This window comes from Ostrea edulis, chromosome 2, assembly GCF_947568905.1.
Source record: "Ostrea edulis chromosome 2, xbOstEdul1.1, whole genome shotgun sequence".
Taxonomy (NCBI): domain Eukaryota; kingdom Metazoa; phylum Mollusca; class Bivalvia; order Ostreida; family Ostreidae; genus Ostrea; species Ostrea edulis.
In genome coordinates, this window is record NC_079165.1 from 73,915,740 (window position 1) to 73,937,922 (window position 22,183).

Below are 22,183 nucleotides of genomic sequence, written 5' to 3' on the forward strand. Positions count from 1 at the left end.
CTCGGTGGTACAAGATGCCGATGGCACGAAGCTACTTACGTTGGCGATGGTAAAATTAGAGAGTTGCTAGCATATTATTTCTGAGAGAGAGAGAGAGAGAGAGAGAGAGAGAGAGAGAGGAAAAATTTCAACCAATGGACAGAAGTTGTGAGGACAGAATTGCACTATGAGGACCAAAATAAAAAATAATGTCGTCCTCATAAATGTGACCTACGGCATGTGAAAGATGTAGATACAAAATATTAGCTTAGTGAGGACAAGTGGTGTGAGGACATGTCCTTACTAATATTATCTCTCAAAATCTTTTTTTTTTTCATAATTCGAAAGAGAGTACATGTATATATTAGATAAACTTTTATAGGTATCCCTATAGCTATATCTAACATATAGTACTTTTTTGCCTTTAGAATAATATATGTGTATATTCTCTTCTACACATTGTGAGGACATCCTCACTTAGTAGGTTTGGTCGGCTAGAGAGAGAGAGAGAGAGAGAGAGAGAGAGAGAGAGAGAGAGAGAGAAAGAGAGAGAGAGGACTACAGACCACCCACAACATGAATCATTTGCGTAGACTCATCAAAATAAAATAAAAAATCAATCGCAGGCTTACTCATCTGTAACAGGCAACAATAGCAGATAAATACTATCAGAAATCTCATTTCACAGATCTTAGGAAATCGAATGAAGCTATTATCTATAAGGAGGTTATTGTTTTACTCATCTTCGATCTAGATTGCGTAATGAATATAATATTTATTTTCTGAGAAAGTTTTTCTTTACTCATATGACTTCTTAATTAAGCAGCCAATGTTTCACAGCGGAGCACTACATGGAATGGATGTAGAGGGGCAAGGGGTATTTTGTATCCTCTGCGGGTAAACAGAAACTTGAATATCACAGTGTGATTTTTGTATGGGATATTGTTATGACAAAAGAGAAACGAAAATATCCCAGATTGCTTTTGAAGCCAGGGCTGCATCAGTGAAAATCAGTTAACCGCTGGGCTAATGAATACAGAAGAGAGAAGCGCGAACTGCGATGCAGACGTCTTTTGACAATACTGTGTCGGTAATGGATTGCCAGTGTACTCAATCAAGAGACCAAGGGATAATTTCTCCGCATAGAAAATAGGCTTTTCCAGAGATTTTATCATTATCAGGGTCACCATGAATGGATATACGACTGTGTCTGCTTATAAAGATGCTACGAAGACAATAAACATTGATAAACAGGAACCCAAAATAGGACTTCACAAGAATGACTGCAATTTGGATATTCCCGAGTCCGACAGTGGGGATGATTCAGAGAATACTTATAGGCATTACAGTGACAATGTGGACACTGACGTCAGTAATACTCAGGACGAGGGGGACCCTCCGTCCCCTCCCGTGTCCCGCGCAGCAGACAGGTGCTTGTTGAACAATCTGAATATTGTAAGTAGCGTAATCAGCAGTGACTCGGACAGTTGTACAGAGGGGGAGTTTATCTTGGACCGTGGCGGGCAGACGACAGATGAAACCAGCACGTCGTCTGAGTCTGACGAAACACAGATGTAAGTATTCAAGGTTAACTTTAAAGAAAAATCTTTAATTATGCCCATGAAAAAAGGAGGGTGTGGGGTTGTGAACAATTTACGTTTTAAAATATTAGACGCGTATCTGATATTTGTAATTTTCACATCATGTAACTTCACAGTGTTTATTTGCAGTGCGTCAATTTTATGCACATGTTTTAAAAACCCCACAATGTTATAAAATTATCATAGATAAATAAAAGAAGGGAAAATGAGAAAAATTAAACGCATTCAACTAAGGAGCTCTAAATTTATTTACCGTGTGGCTTTAATGAACATGTATTCATAAAAACATTAAAACAAGAATAACAAACGATAAGCAGATGTTGGCTTAGAGAACGTGCGCGCGGGGGGAGAAAGTGCTACCAAAATGATTCAAATACTTGGAATGCAATAATTTAGTTCTACAACAAATGCTCTTTAATAGAGTTGTAACCAGTACAATTAAACGTGTTAAATGTCGATGTTTGTCAGAGTTTATCTTGTTTCTTTATTATGTTGATTGCGTTACGACACTAATTGATTCGGCATTTTAAAACAATTACCCAGAAAACCTTTCTCTGGTTTTCGTATCGAACCAAGTACTCCATTGGGAGGGCAACTGACATGGCGTCCGCGGTCACCGGCTCTCTCCTTTCTCATCGTCAAAGCTCAAGCCCCAGTAATCAATCCAGCAGAGGATTATTAGCGACAAACAATTACATGTCCCAAAATATCTAGGTGTAACAGAAAAATTTCATGGTTTTTTTTTGAAGAGTCACTCCAGAATAATTAGATACATCTCCATTCAAGAGTTTGTCTTTGAAACATGGTGTTATAACTGTCTTTTCAAATTCCAACGAACATCAATTTTCTTACTGATATCATGCGCATTTAGTCTCAGTTGCACGCATTTTTGTCGATTAAGGTGTGAAATCGCAGAAAGCACTTAAATGATAGTCATTAATATGGCCGATTTCTGTTGTTGCTTCGGGGCTTTTACCGTATGTCATCCTCACCTCGCCACGTGAGTTCCTGATGGAATGGCCGAAACACATGGCGACTAGACACGGAGGTGACTAAATGAATCCCCACGGGTTCCCGATCGATACTACTCGCAAGATTACTACACTGCATTTTGTCACTAGATTAAAGATTATGGCCAAGAACATGATTCGGTTGATGGCTTTTATAAGCTATGACAAAAAGGTCAAATCTAATGGACACTGAATGTAGAAACTTCAAAATATCAAATGTTTTCTGAACCATTAAGATGGACTGATACATGATTTTCCTCAAAATTTTGTTTTTCACTTTTGTTCACTTTTAATGGCCAAAATATCCTGTAAAATATCCTTGCAATAAGAAGGTCCAAATTTTGGTTATCAACTTTAAAGGGACTGATTCACGATCTTCCTCCAAATTTTGTTTTTCACTTTAAATGATCAAAATCTACAGTCTAATATGCTTAGAAGGTTTCACAAAAAATTAAAGTTATTCATCGTGACAGAAGCTCATTATAGAGAGTTTATTATTTGTTTTGAAAACAAAGATTGAGGTGTGTTATTGTTTACGAGGTTTTCAAAATAAATGGATATTGATCCAAATTTATTATATATATCACATCTGAAGTATACTTTAGATAAAATGTGTCATTTAAAAGTTAAAATTTGTGAATGTACAAAATGAAAATGCTATGAATCACAAAATTAACGTTTCACTGGTTTGTTTGTGTACATAAGGCCCGAGTCTTTGTTTACATACACTGTTACACGGAATCAAAGCTAAAATATTGCTCTTATCCTTCCATTCAGACGGTCCAAATTTTGGTTGTCAACATTAAATGAGCTATATTTTAATTTTTAACATAAAAAATGAAAAACGTTTCTTTCGAAAAACATGAACCAATCGCTTTAAATGAGTAATATTTTTAATGTGTTTAATGTGTTTAAAAGATATCACAACAAAAAAAAAAAAAAAAAAAAACAAAAAAAAAAACAAAAAAAAAAAACAATAATAATAAAAGAAAAGAAAAAGGTTATACATTATTACAGAAGCTCATTATAGAGTGTATCATATATTGTGTAAACAAAGATTTATAGGTACTTGTATGTTATTATTTACAAAGTTTTGAAAACTTCAAAAGGTATGCTTATCGATCTAACTTTATGATATATATCATATTTCAAGTATTCTTTAGGTAAAATATGTCATTTCAAAGTTAAATTTGTGACCGCAAAATTAAGATGCTTTAAATAACAAAATTAACATTTCACTAAATTGTTTGTAAACATAAAAAAGTCTTGTTTACATAACACAAAGTTAAGGCTCAAATATTGCCCTTATCATTGCAATAAGAAGGTCCAAATTTTGGTAATCAACTTTAAAGGAGTCATATTTTTCATGCTTAACATGAAAAATACCCCCCCCCCCCCAATTGAAATTAAAGACGGTGTCCGTCAATCTAATTAAAATCAGACCTTCTCTAACCGTTACACTGGAGAACGTTACACTTCTGTAACATTTAGAGAAGGTCTGATTTTAATTAGGTTGGGTGTCCGGCGACAGACACAGGGTCCTTACTATATATACAATGTATATAAAAAGTTTCGGAGCAAATCGTTTGTTACGATTTCAAACATATAGTTCATATTTAATTCATTGTAGACTTTTCCGAGTAACTTTATCACTTTGAGAGTAGGCATGCAATGAATAACATACAGATACGGTACCTGATACTTTTGTAGAACTTTCGAACATGCTCCATAAATCACAAATTTCATATCAATATAAAAAGTCAAAGGTCATTCATATACATTGTATTTTAAAACTTGAAAAAAACTTTGCATTAATATACTTTATCTTAAAATGTTGCATACGCAGAAGTATACAAATCATATTTTAGGAAATTCGAATCTTTTTACAAATAAATATTGGATAATTTTTGTAAAATTGCAGATGTTTTTTCTAGGGATTTCCCCATAAGAAAAGAACTTAATTTAACTCTCTTAGAAAGTTTTCTATATCAGTGGGCTGAAATTTAATTACAAAGAAGTGGAATTTAATGCACATAAAGTGTGTCCATGTTCCTCGTATTTGCTAAAGATATGAAGTTTTTAAGTGACCTTAACCTTCATGTCTTGAGATTAACAGACAATATACCTCATCCATACCACGTTTCATGGAAAATCAATGTAGCGTGAGCAAGTTTTGGCCATTTGATGAAATTTAAAGAGGGATATCCTGAAAAATGATCGAGTATTCGGACAACGGTGATTAGAGATGATCTAAATTGCCAGTTTTTTTTTTAGTTTTATAATGCATTATAAGCTGATCCTTTAATTATGAATAATTGTGCTATATTATGAATCATACAGGTCGAATGTGTAATGTTTAAATGCATAGATCGAGTTTGTCGTCAATTTTTATTTTAGAATACCTCAGGTATATAATTTCTTTGGGTAATTCACGCGAATGTCCCTATGAATGTTAGTGATCGGTTGGTTTTTGGTCTTGTTTGATTTTCTAGAAATGTAAGGTCATTGAGAAGTTCAAGAATTATCACAGCTTCATATTTCCTGCTATTTCCAATGGCAGACACCTGTTACATGTACTACACGACACCATTTATACGTGTATTTGTTTTGTGCTATTTGTTTTCCCCTTGGAAATTTTCACCAATCAGCAAAACAAGACAACAATTTGTTGATAATTATCAATTAATTAACCACCTTCTAAGGATCAATGACAATCAACCAGACAAAACTAGGATTTGTGTAAAATCGTATGGTCTATTTCTATTTCTATACCCAGAGGTCAAATTTCTGTATGACAGCGAAGGTCGTAAATTATGAGGTGACGTGTTAATATTTTTGAGGTAGCCTTAATGCATTACTATGAAAAGTCTGAATACTGTACAAACACATTTTTAATTTTTCATTGCGCTTCTCAAAAATTATATATGTACTATTTAAATGGATTCATTTTTTTTTTTTTTTTTTTTTTTTTACAACATTCGGTCAGTCCCCCCCCCCCCCCCCCCCAAATTGCCCCATCACAGATAGGTGAAGCTTAGTACCCAGGTTATTTCGTCAAAGTTCCACATAATTAGACAAGAAAGTGATACATCCCGAGATATTTAGAGGAACCCTTTATTACTGATTTAAAAAAAAATTAAATTCCAATAGAAACAATCATTTATCCTTGCGTGGATGGTGTTTGTTGAAGAAGTTGAATAAAATGGCCACCGTTTTCACATTATATACAGTGCGTGTACTGCATTTCAACCCAAACAACTTTGACCAATATCTTTCTCCATACTATGTCACCATACTTTATGATATAATATTGTTTTTAAGATGTCTTGCGTATAATTCTCCGATGAAAGGTTTCGCATCCCCGGTTTATTACTATCAATATATGGAGTCCCCGCCTTCAGGAGTCTTATATGAATCAGTATTTCAAAATTATGTCATTGAAAAGACCTTGCTTTAGAAACATGATACTTCAACTCATTCTTCCCAATTAAAATTTTCTCACATACAATTTATCACTTGCAATGCATTTGAAATACGTTAAGATGCTGCGATAGCTCCAGCGCTGCAATGATAGACCCAACAACCGAGAGACAAACTATGCACGACACACGAGTCCCAAAAAGGTTTGAATACTATAAATTGTACTTATGTGGAGTTTTATCAATTTACAACCACTGTCTGGATGATACTAATTTCCACTTTCCATGAAAGTCCTTCGAAATCATTGATTAGAACCCTGACTAGAAGGACGTCACCTTCCTTTGTCCAACAAGGATACCACCAAGATAAATGTAACGTTGCGATGTTTTTGCTTTGGGTATAGCACTCTTCACAGATCATTAGGAGAACCTTTTTATCTGTAGGAGATGCTTACACCCATTAATTCAATCCTTCAATTCCGCAACATGTCTAGTGCATGTTGTTTCTATTTAATTTGAACCTCAAGGATAACAGAGATACTGGGAAAGAGGCCAATAGCAGTCTGAACTGTCTGAGGACCACGTAAGGAAATATACAAGACACTAAAGGAACTTTGTGATAAGTTTAACGACTTGTCGAGTTGTATCGCCAATTAAGATCTACGATGGTCAATGATTGTATCTTTCCTAAGAGGAACAGTTGTGCCATTTTGAATACAGTCCTTCTTGAGAAGAATTTCGTGTGGTTTCAACAAGTCAGAACTTTTATCGGAGTGTTATTGCCGGTCTTCAGTGTATCGACTTTGTGTAAAATTGAAGTTCAACCTGTGCTTTTGTTCACCTTATCATTATAATGTCGATCTCGTGACTTGACTAACCTATTATTTGACTTGACTAACCTATCATGCTGACCTTTTGGAAGAGAGGTCGACTTTGTTTTAGCAAATCAGAAGTCAATGTGACCATATTGTATTTGGTGAGGAACTTTTGTGCCAGAGTTTCCTGAGCTGTTAGACAATCCTTCTGGTAATGAGGACGTGCAGATGAACTGATTCCTTAAAAGAATTCAATAATGTCTGCTATGAATTTTATTTTCGAAATAAGAATAAATATCTATATTCTTAGATTTGAAATGCTGGTACGTAATTGCTTACGTTCCATGGCAAGGAAAATGACAATTTCTTTGATCATTGTGTCAACCATGACCAGAAACCGTTACCCTAGCTCGTGTTCATTGACGTACAGATAAATCATTGATTAAACGATCCATTGACATAGAATGACGAAAGCAATATTGTATTCAATTTTTCGATAAATTAAAGAAATCATTTTGATGAGATTGTGAGACTATAAACTGGATAAGTCATAAATCTTAAGATGCGCATATGATTTTTCTTATAATTATTTACCGGGTAAGATATACATAAGATTTTTATTTGAACACTATAGCCAATTTCTTTACAATTCCAAACTAATATGTATTCAATTTTTAAACGTATAATTTGGCATATTGTTATTCATGCATATGCAGATAAAAATGCTTGTCGAAATCTGCACAAACTCAATTTCTATATGTCAGTTTGTTTCCATCGCATATAGTTGATATATAAAAATGAACGTCTAGAATGCATGGAAAGTATTCTACACATCATAGGCGTAGCTTGGGTTCGAATATTATCGAGGCAGGGGGTCTGGGGGGCGCAGCCCCCCAGAAGCTATCGACATTTTAACAACGTAAAAGGTGTGTTTTTTTTGTTTTTGTTTTTTTACCGAGAAGCTGCCTCGGTTGCCTCAATGGAAGCTACGCCACTGCACATTCAGTCTTATTTAGCAAGTGAAAAATATTCAACTAGGAAGGATTTAGTTATACAAAGAAACTATACTCATGAATATATTTCGAGCAAAAATCTCTCTATGATTTCAACATTGACCGTTACATTTTCTTCGTGGGTTATTTGACAATTACTTCAATTACAAAACAGAAGAATAAATAAATACTTTGGAGAAAAAATCGTGAAAAGATGTAATTTCTATAGAGTAAGAGATATTACGATTTTTTTTTCAGAATATACTCGTATCAATTTTGTTGAATATATGTTACATTTTGGTCAAAGTGTCAGTTGTGCTAATGCGATGGCGAATCTTAATTTGAAATCTTATAACATCGCATAGATGATGTAGATAGAAAAACATACTTCTCTGTCAGCTGTGTGTCAAGAAGCTGATCTGCCATTTTCACAAAAATTCTTACGACTAAAATAAAACAGAATTAAAATTTTGTCTCCGCCTTATACTCAAGTGAGTGCAACTACTAGTATGCCTCGATTTAAAAAAATGCCAGTTTTAGGTTAGCTCATTCAGAAATATATGAATGAAGAATTTTAAAAGAATGAGTGTTTTAAAAATATTTTATGTGAAAGAAGTCATCTACAGTAGTGTTTTCTCTCTCCCTCCCTCTCTTTCTCTCAGCATTTCTCATTTTTCATTTGCTTTACCAAAACAGATGGGTTGGAAACAGAACTCGGACCAGTGGAAGCGTTTCCACACCACCACTACCAAGTCTGACCAGCTCCAATGCCAGTGACAGTCGCGTGCAGAGCCCTAGCAACAGGAACAACACCATACCAAGGTACTCCTCTCGTGAAGTTTCCTCATCCGGAAACGCATCAGTTGTGACGTCACAAGGTACCGGCGATGAAGCTAACCTGGGCCGAGACCGAAGCCACTCTTGGCATGAACTTCCCAGTGATGTAGAATGCCAGATTCAGAGACGGTCATCCAGAAATATTAGTCTTCTGCGTCATAATCCAAGGACTGGAAATACCGAGACTATTGTCATCGAAACTCACCCAAATGGAGATTCAGGTATTTGTTTCAGGATTTTATGTACTTTTCCAAATTAATGCCCAGTTATAAAAGCACTCATTCATTATACAAATGCAATATTTTCAGGGGATAATTTCTGTTGTACATAGTACCCAGTAACGGGGTGTATATACATACATACATACATATGCGCACATACAGTCCGTGGATTATACAAGTTTAGATTTAGATGGCTAGAGGAGTAATGCTAACCGTTATAACCTACTGAGTGATACAACGCCTGCTATTTTTTATTGCGGTATATATAATGAGGCATAATACACTTGGGCCTATGGTAGAATTAACAGACAAGTGTTACTCAAAGCAGTCATTGATAATTTAACTGATCAAAATACTATTACAACAGTTTCAGTGTTAACGTTTAGATATCTATCATACATTGATATACTATTTCAGGAAAATAGAACATAATGATTCACGCGAGAGAGAGAAAAAAAATTGGGTACACAGCGACCTTCAGTCGACCGTAGTTTTAACACATCCCTTTTAAAGTCACAATCGGGATTAAAAGACGTCAATGGTATCACTGAAAACATCTTCCCAAGGTGTCCAATGTGTGACACCCTAAAATACTGACATACAGACACCATTTCTTCCGTATGTAGCACAAGGTGTCACTCAATATGAGGACATATTTCTTTCGATTAAATGAAAATAAACTAACAACACCTTGTACATTGTCGTCCACTCGTGGAGTTACAATATGTAATAAAATGGATGTCTTGTAAAACACGTACGGAGTTTGTGTTCAATAAGAAATCAGCAGATATGGATTGTTGTACATGGAGCAATTTTTATTTTGATTCATACGGAGGAGGTAAGGATTCCATTATGAATTTTAAATTATTATTGATTCTATAAATATAAGAATAGTTGTCATAAAAATACATTTACAGGCATGTCTAAAAAACAAAATCCTAAGATATTTAAAAAATTATATTGTAAAGTAGAAAAATATTGGGAATATCTATAAAAATACGTTCATAAACACACAATCCATCCATTTATGTACATATATACATACATGTACTTCTAATATTCGTCCATTCATGTACATATATATACACATACATGCACCTCTAATATTCATTCATACATGTACATACATACATATATACATGCCTCTTGGTCTGATATTCACACACCCATCATTAATTCATTATGATGTTAGGTAGAAGCCACAAGAAACAAAATATGCATTTTGTCCATTATTATTATTTTTGTTTTTGATGATTGTATAATTTTATGCTTTTTTTTTTATTTTGAAGCAATTATTCTGAAGTAAGAATTTTCATTCCGAAAGAATAAAAAGTTTTTTATTCCAACAAAATGAATGAGCCTTGACAACGAGGTTATTGTAATTTCCCCCCAAAACCACCGACCATAAGAAAACAGAGTCTTTCTGCAAATTATTTTGAAACATGATCGTAGATGAATTTCACAGGCAATTTTCCTAATAACTTTTTACAGTTAATTTTCCTAATAAAAAAGAAAGAAGTGTGAAACGTTTCAAAATTGTTAAATCAAAGAATTGGATAAATATATATTCCATGATCTCTTGTCTTAAATTAATTGACAATATCAAATTCTTTTCAAAGAGGGGTGTATTTTCCGCAATTGAAAGTCTCATGCTGACTTCACAAGCATGTTCACCAACGAGATTTTCTCATGCAAACTTGCTTCGATTTATACCATAAAGGGTGTCATATTTTTCCAGACCGTACAATTACCATGTCTGAATTTCTGAAATCTAATAATTCTGCATAACCCTGGTCTGACTCTGCACATCGGTCATTCAAGGAAGCATGGCATTAACTACTGTTAAAGCAGTTCATCAATGTCATAAGCTTAGCATTTTGTAAGGAAAATATTCTCTAACACCGGACTTCACTTCCAGGACTTGGTCACGATGTCCATTCCAATTCCGAAGATCTCTTCTACCCGGACTCACCATCGAATGCGTCGTGGTCAATTTTGAAAAAGAACAATGGTCGATATAATGATGTTAACATCCCCGTTGATTCCACTCTCATGTGAGTAATGGGACCTTGTATATTCTTTGATGAGTTGAAATTCTGTTGTTTGAAAATTTTGGTGAATGCAAGTTGAATTGCTGCTCTCCAGTGTAAATTGAATGTCTGGTGTTGAATACAAAGTAACGGATGATCTTGATTTTGGATCAAACTTATCTTTTCAACTCGACCTTTATCTGAAAGAAAAAATAGTCCTAGTAAGTTTGATGTCAGAGATAGACTACCATTTCCCGAGATTAACACCCCCCCCCCCCCCCCCCCCCCCGGAATGATCAAGAAAAGATGAAAACGTACAATTTGAAATTACTCGAAATAATTTGAAACACTGAAAAATTATATGTATTTTAAATGTATTCTACCAAACACTGTACAGTGACCTTGGTTTTCCAAAATTCCCTGCTCATTATTGCACATTCCCTGCTCATTATTGCACATTCTCTGCTCATTATTGCACATTCCCTGCTCATTATTACACATTCCCTGCTCATTATTACACATTCCCTGCTCATTATTACACATTCCCTGCTCATTATTGCACATTCCCTGCTCATTATTACACATTCCCTGCTCATTATTGCACATTCCCTGAAAAGATGAAAACGTACAATTTGAAATTACTCGAAATAATTTGAAACACTGAAAAATTATATGTATTTTAAATGTATTCTACCAAACACTGTACAGTGGCCTTGGTTCCCCAAAATTCCCTGCTCATTATTGCACATTCCCTGCTCATTATTGCACATTCCCTGCTCATTATTACACATTCCCTGCTCATTATTGCACATTCCCTGCTCATTATTACACATTCCCTGCTCATTATTGCACATTCCCTGCTCATTATTGCACATTCCCTGCTCATTATTGCACATTCCCTGCTCATTTTTGCACATTCGTTGACAGGGACAGTATGTTCACCAGCATCAGCGGATTATACGCAATGGCAGTTGTTGTGTTGGGTTGTGTTATTCCAATATCAGAGATCTTCTCAAAAGAGACTCTCGACTTCTCCTTCCTGTTTGATGTGAGTTCAAATTAATTATATTTTATTCATCTTTCTGTCTGTGGTGCCGTGTGAAAGCATTCCCCTATTTATTCCTTGAGTTTTATCTCATTCATCATTAATGAATATAATTAATCATCCGAGGCTCTAGATGCCTAATTCAAGGAATAATGCTTCGAATGGAGGACTATTGCCTTGTTTTCGTTTTAGTGTAGCATGGCACTATTCTGTTTGGCAGTGAGTCTTCGTGAAAAACAGATCTATAATCTCTCGTGATAACCTCAGCTGTGATTTAGGGTTAAATGGTCAAATATTTAAAGGTCAAAGGCGAAAATTTGAAATGGTTTCTTGTCAGCAAGGAAATTAAACATTTGAGATTTAGCGCTGGCACATGTTAGCACAGTATGTGTATAGCTTTGGGATGTTATTTTCAAAGGTCAATTCACCAACTACTAGCAAACTCAGTTTATCTGTCTAATAGAAAATTAAACAAGTTCCTGAATATTACATAACTCTTTGAATAAACAATAGCATTCTATGCCAATGAGGTAATCTAAAGGGGAAAAAAAAATATGTGTCTTGAATAATATTTACGGCAGCTAGAGTAATATGGAACTTAAGTAATAAATTTAGTAGTTTTACGCTAACTTGGGGCCAATTTGAAATGTAACGCATTAAATTACATTTCTAAAACAATTACCTTCATTAGAAAAGTAATTAATTGAATTACAATTACTTTGCTAAAGTAATGAATTACATTACACATTACATTAAAAATAAATAAAGTGAGTTACAGTAACAGTTAATTTTTAAGTCAGATTGTTAGTAAATATATGTATAAAATATTTGCATGTTTATCATTTTACACATCGTAGTTGATTTTATCATCATCAGATTGTCACAGAACAGCGTTCCGGTCTGAAACCTTTGCCTGCAACACTTAAAGATTTTATGCGAAGTGGTCAGAGCCGAGTAGAGCGTACCAGCGACACTTGCTTGGGGCTATCTCTCTGAGCTCTTCAAATTCTAGCTTTCTCTAATTGCTTATTTATGATTTTTTTAATAAACCGTTTAAAGTATTATCAATCACTATTGAATAAACACTTAAAAACTTTAATGTTTAAAAAAAAAAACCCACCGAGTCAGTGTTTTAATCAAATTCATGAAAAAATCAGATTATTTCATGAATAAAAAATGTTATTGAAAAGTAATGGTCATTACTGGCATTGTATTGCATTGAAAAATGGGTCCATTACACCACACCACTTTCAAAAAATGTATTAATAATTACAATGTATTAATTACTATTACAGTATTAATAATTACAAAGTATTAATTACTATTACAGTATTAATAATTACAATGTATTAATTACTATTACAGTATTAATAATTACAATGTATTAATTACTATTACAGTATTAATAATTACAATGTATTAATTACTATTACACAGAACTTAAACCCCAGGTCTGGTTTTACGTACATTTAGATGACAAACGACCAAATGTTAAAATCTTTCAAAATGATATATTCAGATTATAATCTTTATCAATGCAACATTACACATGGCGTACATTGTAACGATCGGTCAGAATGTGAATGTCGAGGTCACAAAATTACGTACAGGGTAGCGGAAAGGTCAAGGCCACTTTGCCGAAAAACGGAATAATGAAAATACAGTGCATGTTTGCTGAAATAATGCTAGCTCTATACCAGTGAATTTCTCGATGTATATAACATTCTAAAGGCAGTTTTGTGCATTTTAAAGTAGTTTCTATTTTCTTTTCCTTCAGGGATTTTACATCTATATCTATACAGTCAGTGTCATTTTCTTAATATATGCCTACGTCTACCTCCTCCGAAATAAATCCATCAAACTTCGACGAAATCTGCGTAGGGGCCAATATTCCACGTCTGCTTCTAGTTCACGTAGCAATTTGAAGAGGAAGTATTCCTTTGACGATTCTCGGACTTACCACACCGGAAGTTTCTACCTGAGACTGGGTGCTGTAGGTAAGAGTTATTTATTTAAAGAAAATGTCGAAAGAGAAACAGAACTTCATCATTTCGATTGATTAATGTGGAAGGGACTGTTAAATGTGCAATGAATTTAATAATTGTGCGTTCATTGGAATTTAAATGTCATTAATTTGAATATCCCGTTTTATTATTTTAAAGGTGCATGTATGTTAATGAAGTACTAGTTAATATCATCCTCTTTTAATGCTTTTGGGCCAGAATTAACTATATTTTGAAATCAATGGACTATTTCAATATAAATACTGTATTGTTAAATTGAAGGTTTTGGTATCGGCAGTATGATACAGAGTGGCCTACATTTTGGGGAACTCTTTGACACGAACACCGACCCGCCTTCCCATCCCTGTAAAAGCATCGCCCAGGGAGCTAGACCCATTATACATCTCATATTTACATTTATACAGCTGTATTTTGTCTTCTTGAATTCTAAGGTAAGACTTTCAAACAGTTTCATCACGTGGATCACTTTAAAAACATCGTTTTATGTACTACAGGTATGTGTGTTTATTTATATAATGTGGAAACGCGTACTAATGCAATGGGTATCTGTATTCATGCTGTGGATATCATTCTGTATTCATGCTGTGGGTATCTGTATTCATGCTGTGGGTATCTGTATTCATGCTGTGGGTATCTGTATTCATGCTGTGGGTATCAGTATTCATGCTGTGGGTATCTGTATTCATGCTGTGGCTATGTGTATTCATGCTGTGGATATCTGTATTCATGCTGTGGGTATCTGTTGTCATGCTGTGGGTATCTGTATTCATGCTGTGGTTATGTGTATTCATGCTGTGGGTATCTATATTCATGCTATGGGTATCTGTATGCATGCTGTGGATATCTGTATTCATGCTATGGATATCTATATTCATGCTGTGGGTATTTATATTCATGCTGTGGGTATCTGTATTCATGCTGTGGTTATGTGTATTCATGCTGTGGTTATATGTATTCATGCTGTGGGTATCTGTATTCATGCTGTGGTTATGTGTATTCATGATGTGGATATATATATTCATGCTGTGGATATCTGTATGCATGCTGTGGTTATCTATATTCATGCTGTGGGTATCTGTTGTCATGCTGTGGATATCTGTATGCATGCTGTGGTTATATGTGTATTCATGATGTGGATATCTATATTCATGCTGTGGGTATCTGTATTCATGCTGTGGTTATGTGTATTCATGCTGTGGGTATCTGTATTCATGCTGTGGGTATCTGTATTCATGCTGTGGGTATCTGTATTCATGCTATGGGTATCTGTATGCATGCTGTGGTTATATGTGTATTCATGCTGTGGATATCTGTATTCATGCTGTGGATATCTGTATGCATGCTGTGGGTATCTGTATTCATGCTGTGATTATGTGTATTCATGATGTGGATATCTATATTCATGCTGTGGGTATCTGTATTCATGCTATGGGTATCTGTATTCATGCTGTGGATATCTGTATTCATGCTGTGGGTATCTGTATTCATGCTGTGGGTATCTGTATTCATGCTATGGATATCTATATTCATGCTGTGGGTATCTGTATTCATGCTATGGATATCTATATTCATGCTGTGGGTATCTATATTCATGCTGTGGTTATGTGTATTCATGCTGTGGGTATCTGTATTCATGATGTGGGTATCTGTATTCATGCTATGGATATCTATATTCATGCTGTGGATATCTGTATTCATGCTGTGGGTATCTATATTCATGCTGTGGGTATCTGTATTCATGCTGTGGTTATGTGTATTCATGCTGTGGGTATCTGTATTCATGATGTGGGTATCTGTATTCATGTTATGGATATTCCTAATGTGGTTATGGATATTCATGCTTTGGATATGCGTATTCATGCAGTGCGCATGTCTGTCGGGTATATGTATCAATGTTATAGGTATGTGCATGGAGCTTCAAATGAATTAATGATATCAAACATTGAATTGATGCATGCTATAATTTAATTTAAGAGAGCAATAATCCAATTAACGCGCGCAATAATTGAATTATTGCTCTCTTCTATTGAAAGATGAAGGTAACGAAAAGTGATCAATCTCATAACTTTTATAAGCAATACAAAATAGATAGTTGGGCAAACACGGACTCCTGGACACACCAGAGGTGGGATCAGGTGCCTAGCAGGAGTAAGCATCCCCTGTCGACCATTTACACCCGCCGTGAGCCCTATATATTGATCTCCGTGAGCCCTATATCTTCATCAGGTACACGGAGTAATCCGTAGCCAAAATCAGTGTGCCAAGAACGGTCTAACAATCTGTATGAAACACATCAGACAGCGTTTGACCCAATGATAGGTTGTATTGGCAAACTAAATCATTATAACGACTATAGAATTTGCGAAATGCTGAGATTGTTGAAACTCCTGTACCATCAACTTGTTTGTCAGTAGCTTGCCTTGATTTAAAAACTGACCACACGCAGAACAAGCTCTTGCGTATCTAATTAGCTGAGAGATATAAACACTCTATGCAGGTGATAATGGAATATTGCTAAATAAATATGGGAAGTTGACGATGGAGAAGCTGACATCATGAATTAAATGATACTATTACTTCAATTGATGCGCACAATAAATCAAGTAGAGAGAGCAATTATCTAATTAGAGATATCTTCAATTTAACATATTCGCTATTAGATTAATGTCTTTAAATGAATTGATGCTCTCTTTAAAAGAATTGATGCGGACATGGATTCCTTTAATAAAGTCGATGTACAATTTTAAAGACATCTTTATTTGAATTATAGAGACCATCTACTACTTCGATGCGCGCATCAATTGAATTTATGAGCGCAATACTACAGTAGTAATTGATTTGATGCGTACATCAGCTGATTCATTGCGCTCAATAATTCGATTAGTGATATCTTCAAATAATTAATGTTTTCCATTATTTGAGTTAATGTTAATTTGGTGCTCTATATGTGTGTATTGATTATCTAGTTATGTGTATTCATGCAAACATATAGACAAGCATGCTGCGACTTCATTGATTACTGAAGTGGAACTAACAAACTTTTCTTTCAGCAGATAATAAAAAAGAAAATAAAAATTACAAAACCGTGCTTATTTACCACAGTATATAGTAAACTGCATTGGAATTTCAATTTTCACCAATTTTCATCAATAGTACCATGCCTATATTTTACGCATGTAACGAATTCCGGGTAAAACGATATGTTTGCACATGTCTGCTGATTTTCATTGCCGTGTCCAGTGTGCATAATCCCTTGTGTACCTTTAGAACAAGCCGGTGGTGTTTTGGAAAGCCTTGAATTTGAATAGAATTTTAAATGTGCCTTAAGAGGGACTGGTTCACGTTTTCTTTTTCAAAAATATTTTCATTTTATGTTAAACATTAGAAATACAACTCATTTAAAGTTGACAGACAAAATTTGGACCTTCTTAATGCAAGGATAAGAGAAATATTTTAGCGTTAACGCTGTGTACTATATAAACAAGACTCTGACCCTTGTTTATGTTTACAAACTAGTGAAATGTTAATTTGCAACTTAAAGCATCCTAATTTTACAAAGACACAAATATTAATTTAACTTTTAAATGGCACACTTGATATAAAAAATACATGAAATGTGATAGATATCATAAATTTAGATCTTAACCATACACTTTCATACCTCAATCTTTGTTTTCAAAACAAATGATAAACTCTCCATAATGAGCTTCTGTCATAATGCATAAACCTTAATTTTTTGTGAAAACTTTTCAATACATTAAACAGTAGATTTTGATCATTAAAAGTGAGAAAAAAATCATGAATCAGTCCGATTAATAGATCTATGATAAGTAAAAAATTATATTCATTTCACTATAGACTAGGTAATTATTGTCCAATGAAATAGGGGTACTTAAGGTTACTTTGTGTGCAATACGGTTGTTTGAAGTGTTTTAAAATCATAGGGCAGCTTTCCGTGTTCGTTAATTAAGATGCATGATAAGAAAAACAAAATCACATTCTCAACAGCTTTATCTTTGTCATGTCATAATTATTCTATAGAAACCCCCAAAATACTGCTCTAATTTAAATATTTGAGAAATCTTTTTAGGTTTTTCCTCATGTAAACCATTGTTCATATTCTACACAAATCAAACATGATATATTGTATACAGATAGGCTTATCTTTTCACGAGGAATTGTTTAGATATTTGGTAAATCATGGTCCGCTGGTCGATACCTTGGCATTTCTGTTAACACGGCAAAGGTATACCCTACCGACAGTTAGTCGAACCATCTGGTGATAAACCGGTCACCCCATATCCAGCCTGCACAAAGAACATCAAAGAGCACAGCTAAAATATTAACTCCGCATTATATATTTACACATGCTTTTTTGTTACTATCAGTGAGAGCAGGCGGTAGTGAAAACATCAGAAACATATGTTTTTATTTTCATCGGGTTTTATTTTCCGAAGAGATTTGATCCCCTCGCCATGAAGAGGCGTAAATACGTTATCGGTTTTCAATTCTTGCGGGGGGATATTCCACTTTGCAGTGCCCAAGACACATTTCATGTAATGCAACACATGATGAGACGTGGATATTAAATAATGGAGCAATTTCAGTAAAAATACATAACTGATGTTTGTTATTGAATTCCCAGGTTTTCATTTCTCCGGGTAAAACATTCTGCAATTGCAAAAGTTGATAGAAAGGACGATTTCCTTGGCACCAAAAATGTTCAAAGCGTTTTCGTGTTTCAGATGTGCATACATCGATATAAAACTGTGGCAAGGTTTGGATTGATGCACATGTTGGCTACGAACCTTTGTGTCTGGGCCCAGAATATCGTCCAGGAGACCCTGCGTGAAATCAGGCATCTGTCCGAAACTAAAACAGACATCAACTCCACAACAGATCACGAAAAAGGTGAACGAAGAACAATAATGATAGTCAAAATATCAACAATCATTTTAAACCGATATCAGTACCAGAAGCAGTCTAGATATTTTTTCTGTTTTTTTGTCAGCTCAGTTTTGAAATGATATTCATTGCTGTTTTTCCAGGTTCGTTTTTCATAAGAAATCTCACACGACATCACCTGGGTTGTCACATGAATTCTTTGATGACGGATGTTGTGGAAACTTCTAGTTCTTACTTGTACCCTTGTACAATAGAATACAGTTTAATATGTGCAGGTAACAATCTCACCAAAACCAATAAACTGCTTACTTTACATATCTAAAATCCACATACGTGTTCAGCTAAAGAGTTCCGATTTTAAGAGAATACTGGTATATTTTATTCAAAACCATGATTGCTAACAATGGCATTTTGATAGCTGCAGATCTGTAACTCTCTGGAAAAAGGATTGGAACATTCCCAAAGAGGTGCAGTTCTGCAGCTAACATTTTAATTATACATGTATCATATATTTATAAACAATTTATTATTACTTTGACTTTTTAAAAGGAATTTTGTATGTTATGTGGAGGAACATCGGGAAACGTGGGCAGGTGTCGGAAGAAGTGACGAGTGACGAGGACAGCAAAGCCAAGTCTCACCGGATGACGGTAGACTGTTCCAGGTCGAGTCGCGGCCTCTTTTTGGGAATCTTCGTTCTTGTAGGAACTGTGATTACCATGATAACGTTCTTTGTTCTCATTAGGTCCAACAATTATTTCAACACGGCAGTCAAATTGGAGCATTTATCTGCTGTGGTTATTTACGTTGTGACGTCAGTTGCCGTCGTTTTGGCGTTCCACAGAATGCAGACGTTGCGTGTATATTCTGAGCGAGAATTAGACCTGGAGGAGTCCCTCCTCCTGTTGGGTTTGGGGGGCCTCTATATGTATACATTTTTAAGTATTATCTCAGTCACTTTGAAGAAAGGACCAACGGATTATTTAGTCATTTTGTCCAGTGTTTTCCGAGTATTTCAAGCCTCTCTGCAAACTGTCTTCCTTTTAAGCGGAATGCGTAAGTCGTCATGGCGACGTGAGCAGGAGAGACAAAAACCTGGACGAGAGTATGTCACATTTCTTTTGGTCAGCAACATCGCGATGTGGGGCCTCAATACGTTTGAAATTCAGCGATCTCATGCAAACCCTGTGCAGCTTCACTTTTATGGACCTCTGGCCTGGGCGAGTTTTAACCACCTCTCGGTTCCTCTAACAATTTTCTTTCGATTTCACTCTACGGTGTGTTTGTCAAATATTTGGAAAAGCGCATGGAAAAGACGGATGCCTGCAGTCTAAGTGTTTTAAAGAAATCCTACCCATATGCATTCTATTTCTATTTTTACTTGCATGTATTTTTATTTTTCCACAACCTTTAAGATTTCTTGCTTTTGAAAACCACGAAATATGAACATATACTTATTCACATGCCTTTTCTACAATGTGCAAAAGTGTATCCACTATTATTTTTTTGAATAAAAGATTTGGTTATCGTGAGTAGTGGCAATAAATGATATTTTTTTTTATGGATTTCTTAACTATTTTGATGTTGCCGTGTGTTCTGTATGTTGTACAGAAAATTTTGTGTCATTTGATCTTCTCTATTAAAGTTATTTTTTACTTTGAAGTTAATGTAAAGATGTGCATGTAAATTACAGAATAAAACGTTTTAATTTTCTCCCCAGTTTTTATTATTTGTTTCCCCACATTGTTTATATTTTGTACTCATGTATTGTTGACAAAATTACAATCAAGATATAAACACACGATTTGTAAGTGGATAAATGCGAAAAAATGTGAGGAATCTTTTAATTTAAAATCCATCTTTGTCAACACAGTGAAGTTAATAGGACAATAAACTAAATAATGCAAATCTTTACGGATGTGCCAACGAAATCCGAACTTCGACATGCATTCAAGAGATAATGAAAATCAATTTTTTTGCAGATCGAAATACATATTATCTGCACCAAAATCTTAAAACAGAGATGGGGTATATGGATAAGTAGGCATACATGAGTGGTAATAAGACGCCATTTAAAATGAAGACTGTACGATGGATACGTGCCATTCGTCGCGTTGCGAAGAGAGGTACGTCCGATGACACTCAAGTGACCTTGTGGCGTCGATATTCAACCTTGGGAGAGTTTTAATATCATACTTAATGTTCTTATTACATAATATTATTGTATGGAATATCATTCAAAATGAATACATGGTATTCTTTGTGTCGTAACCGCTTTTTAAAATTTAGTTATTTAGTCTTGTTGACTAGATATTTATATATACTTTCCTCCCAAAGATCAGGTGGATATTTTGAAGTCCATGTTTTTACTAATTAGTAATTATTCTAACTATTGTCCAGTTAGTTGTGCTTTGTTTACAAACATTGTTTCTGAACAAGAACTAAGTAGGGAAAGCAAACCTTTTACCAGGAAAATTTATTTGGAGTAAAGATTCAACAGAATTGTATTCTAAAAACATTAAGAGCCAAAAATTCAGAGCTAGATTTACAGAATTCATTGAAACTGATAATGAAAATAGCGACACAATTGTGAAATCATTTAGCACTATCCTACAAGAATTGTGCAAAACTTCCAGCCTTGCACGTAGCTAAAACACTAGAAACTCAAATCCCGACAGATGCAATAAAAAACCATGCATGGTTTTCACGAGTTGTGCACTGATCTTCGGAACACACTAAAACAACATGAAAAGTTGATCAACCATCATCCTTTTAATGGCCAGTATAGAAAACGTTTTTTTGTACATATAAATCTAAATAGAGAAGGCAATGTAAGCATGAGGAAAAACCACACAAACGAAATATTTGCAATGAAATTAACAAAACTGTCCCAAAACATTTTGGAAGATGTTACACAAATTAGATAATACATGTATGCAGATTATGCGCTATACCTCTCCCAATCTCCCCTGTGATGCATTTTATCAGTTCTTTTTTTTTTTTTTTTTTTTTTTTATAAAAAAGCTCAATACTGCAAATAGCATTCAAAATGATTTTTACAAAACCATTGCTAAACAATTTCATGTTTAAAAACAAAAAATAGAGAATTATATTAATCCCACCATAACAAACTAAGAAATAATAAATGCCATAAAGTCTCAAAAATAGTGAAAGCACATACATGGATCTAATTTCGAGACATATTGCTGAAGCTCCTACAGAGACTGTTCAATTTTATTTTAAATTCGGGACAATACCCTGCTGTATGGAATGAGAGTATCTTAGTACGTTTGCACAAAGCTGGT

The 22,183-nt window shown here is 34.6% G+C and overlaps 1 protein-coding gene across 1 annotated transcript; it reads left to right on the forward strand.

Moving 5' to 3' along the window:
* Positions 1-664: 664 nt before the first annotated feature.
* Positions 665-20,591, forward strand: LOC125681274 (proton channel OtopLc-like). Its single transcript, XM_048921296.2, has 9 exons — positions 665-1,553; positions 8,513-8,874; positions 10,793-10,928; positions 11,832-11,952; positions 13,727-13,946; positions 14,235-14,404; positions 18,719-18,884; positions 19,022-19,153; positions 19,428-20,591. Exons 1-9 carry the CDS (start codon positions 1,168-1,170, stop codon positions 20,210-20,212), a joined length of 2,478 nt encoding a protein of 825 aa, XP_048777253.2. The 5' UTR covers positions 665-1,167; the 3' UTR covers positions 20,213-20,591.
* Positions 20,592-22,183: the final 1,592 nt, after the last annotated feature.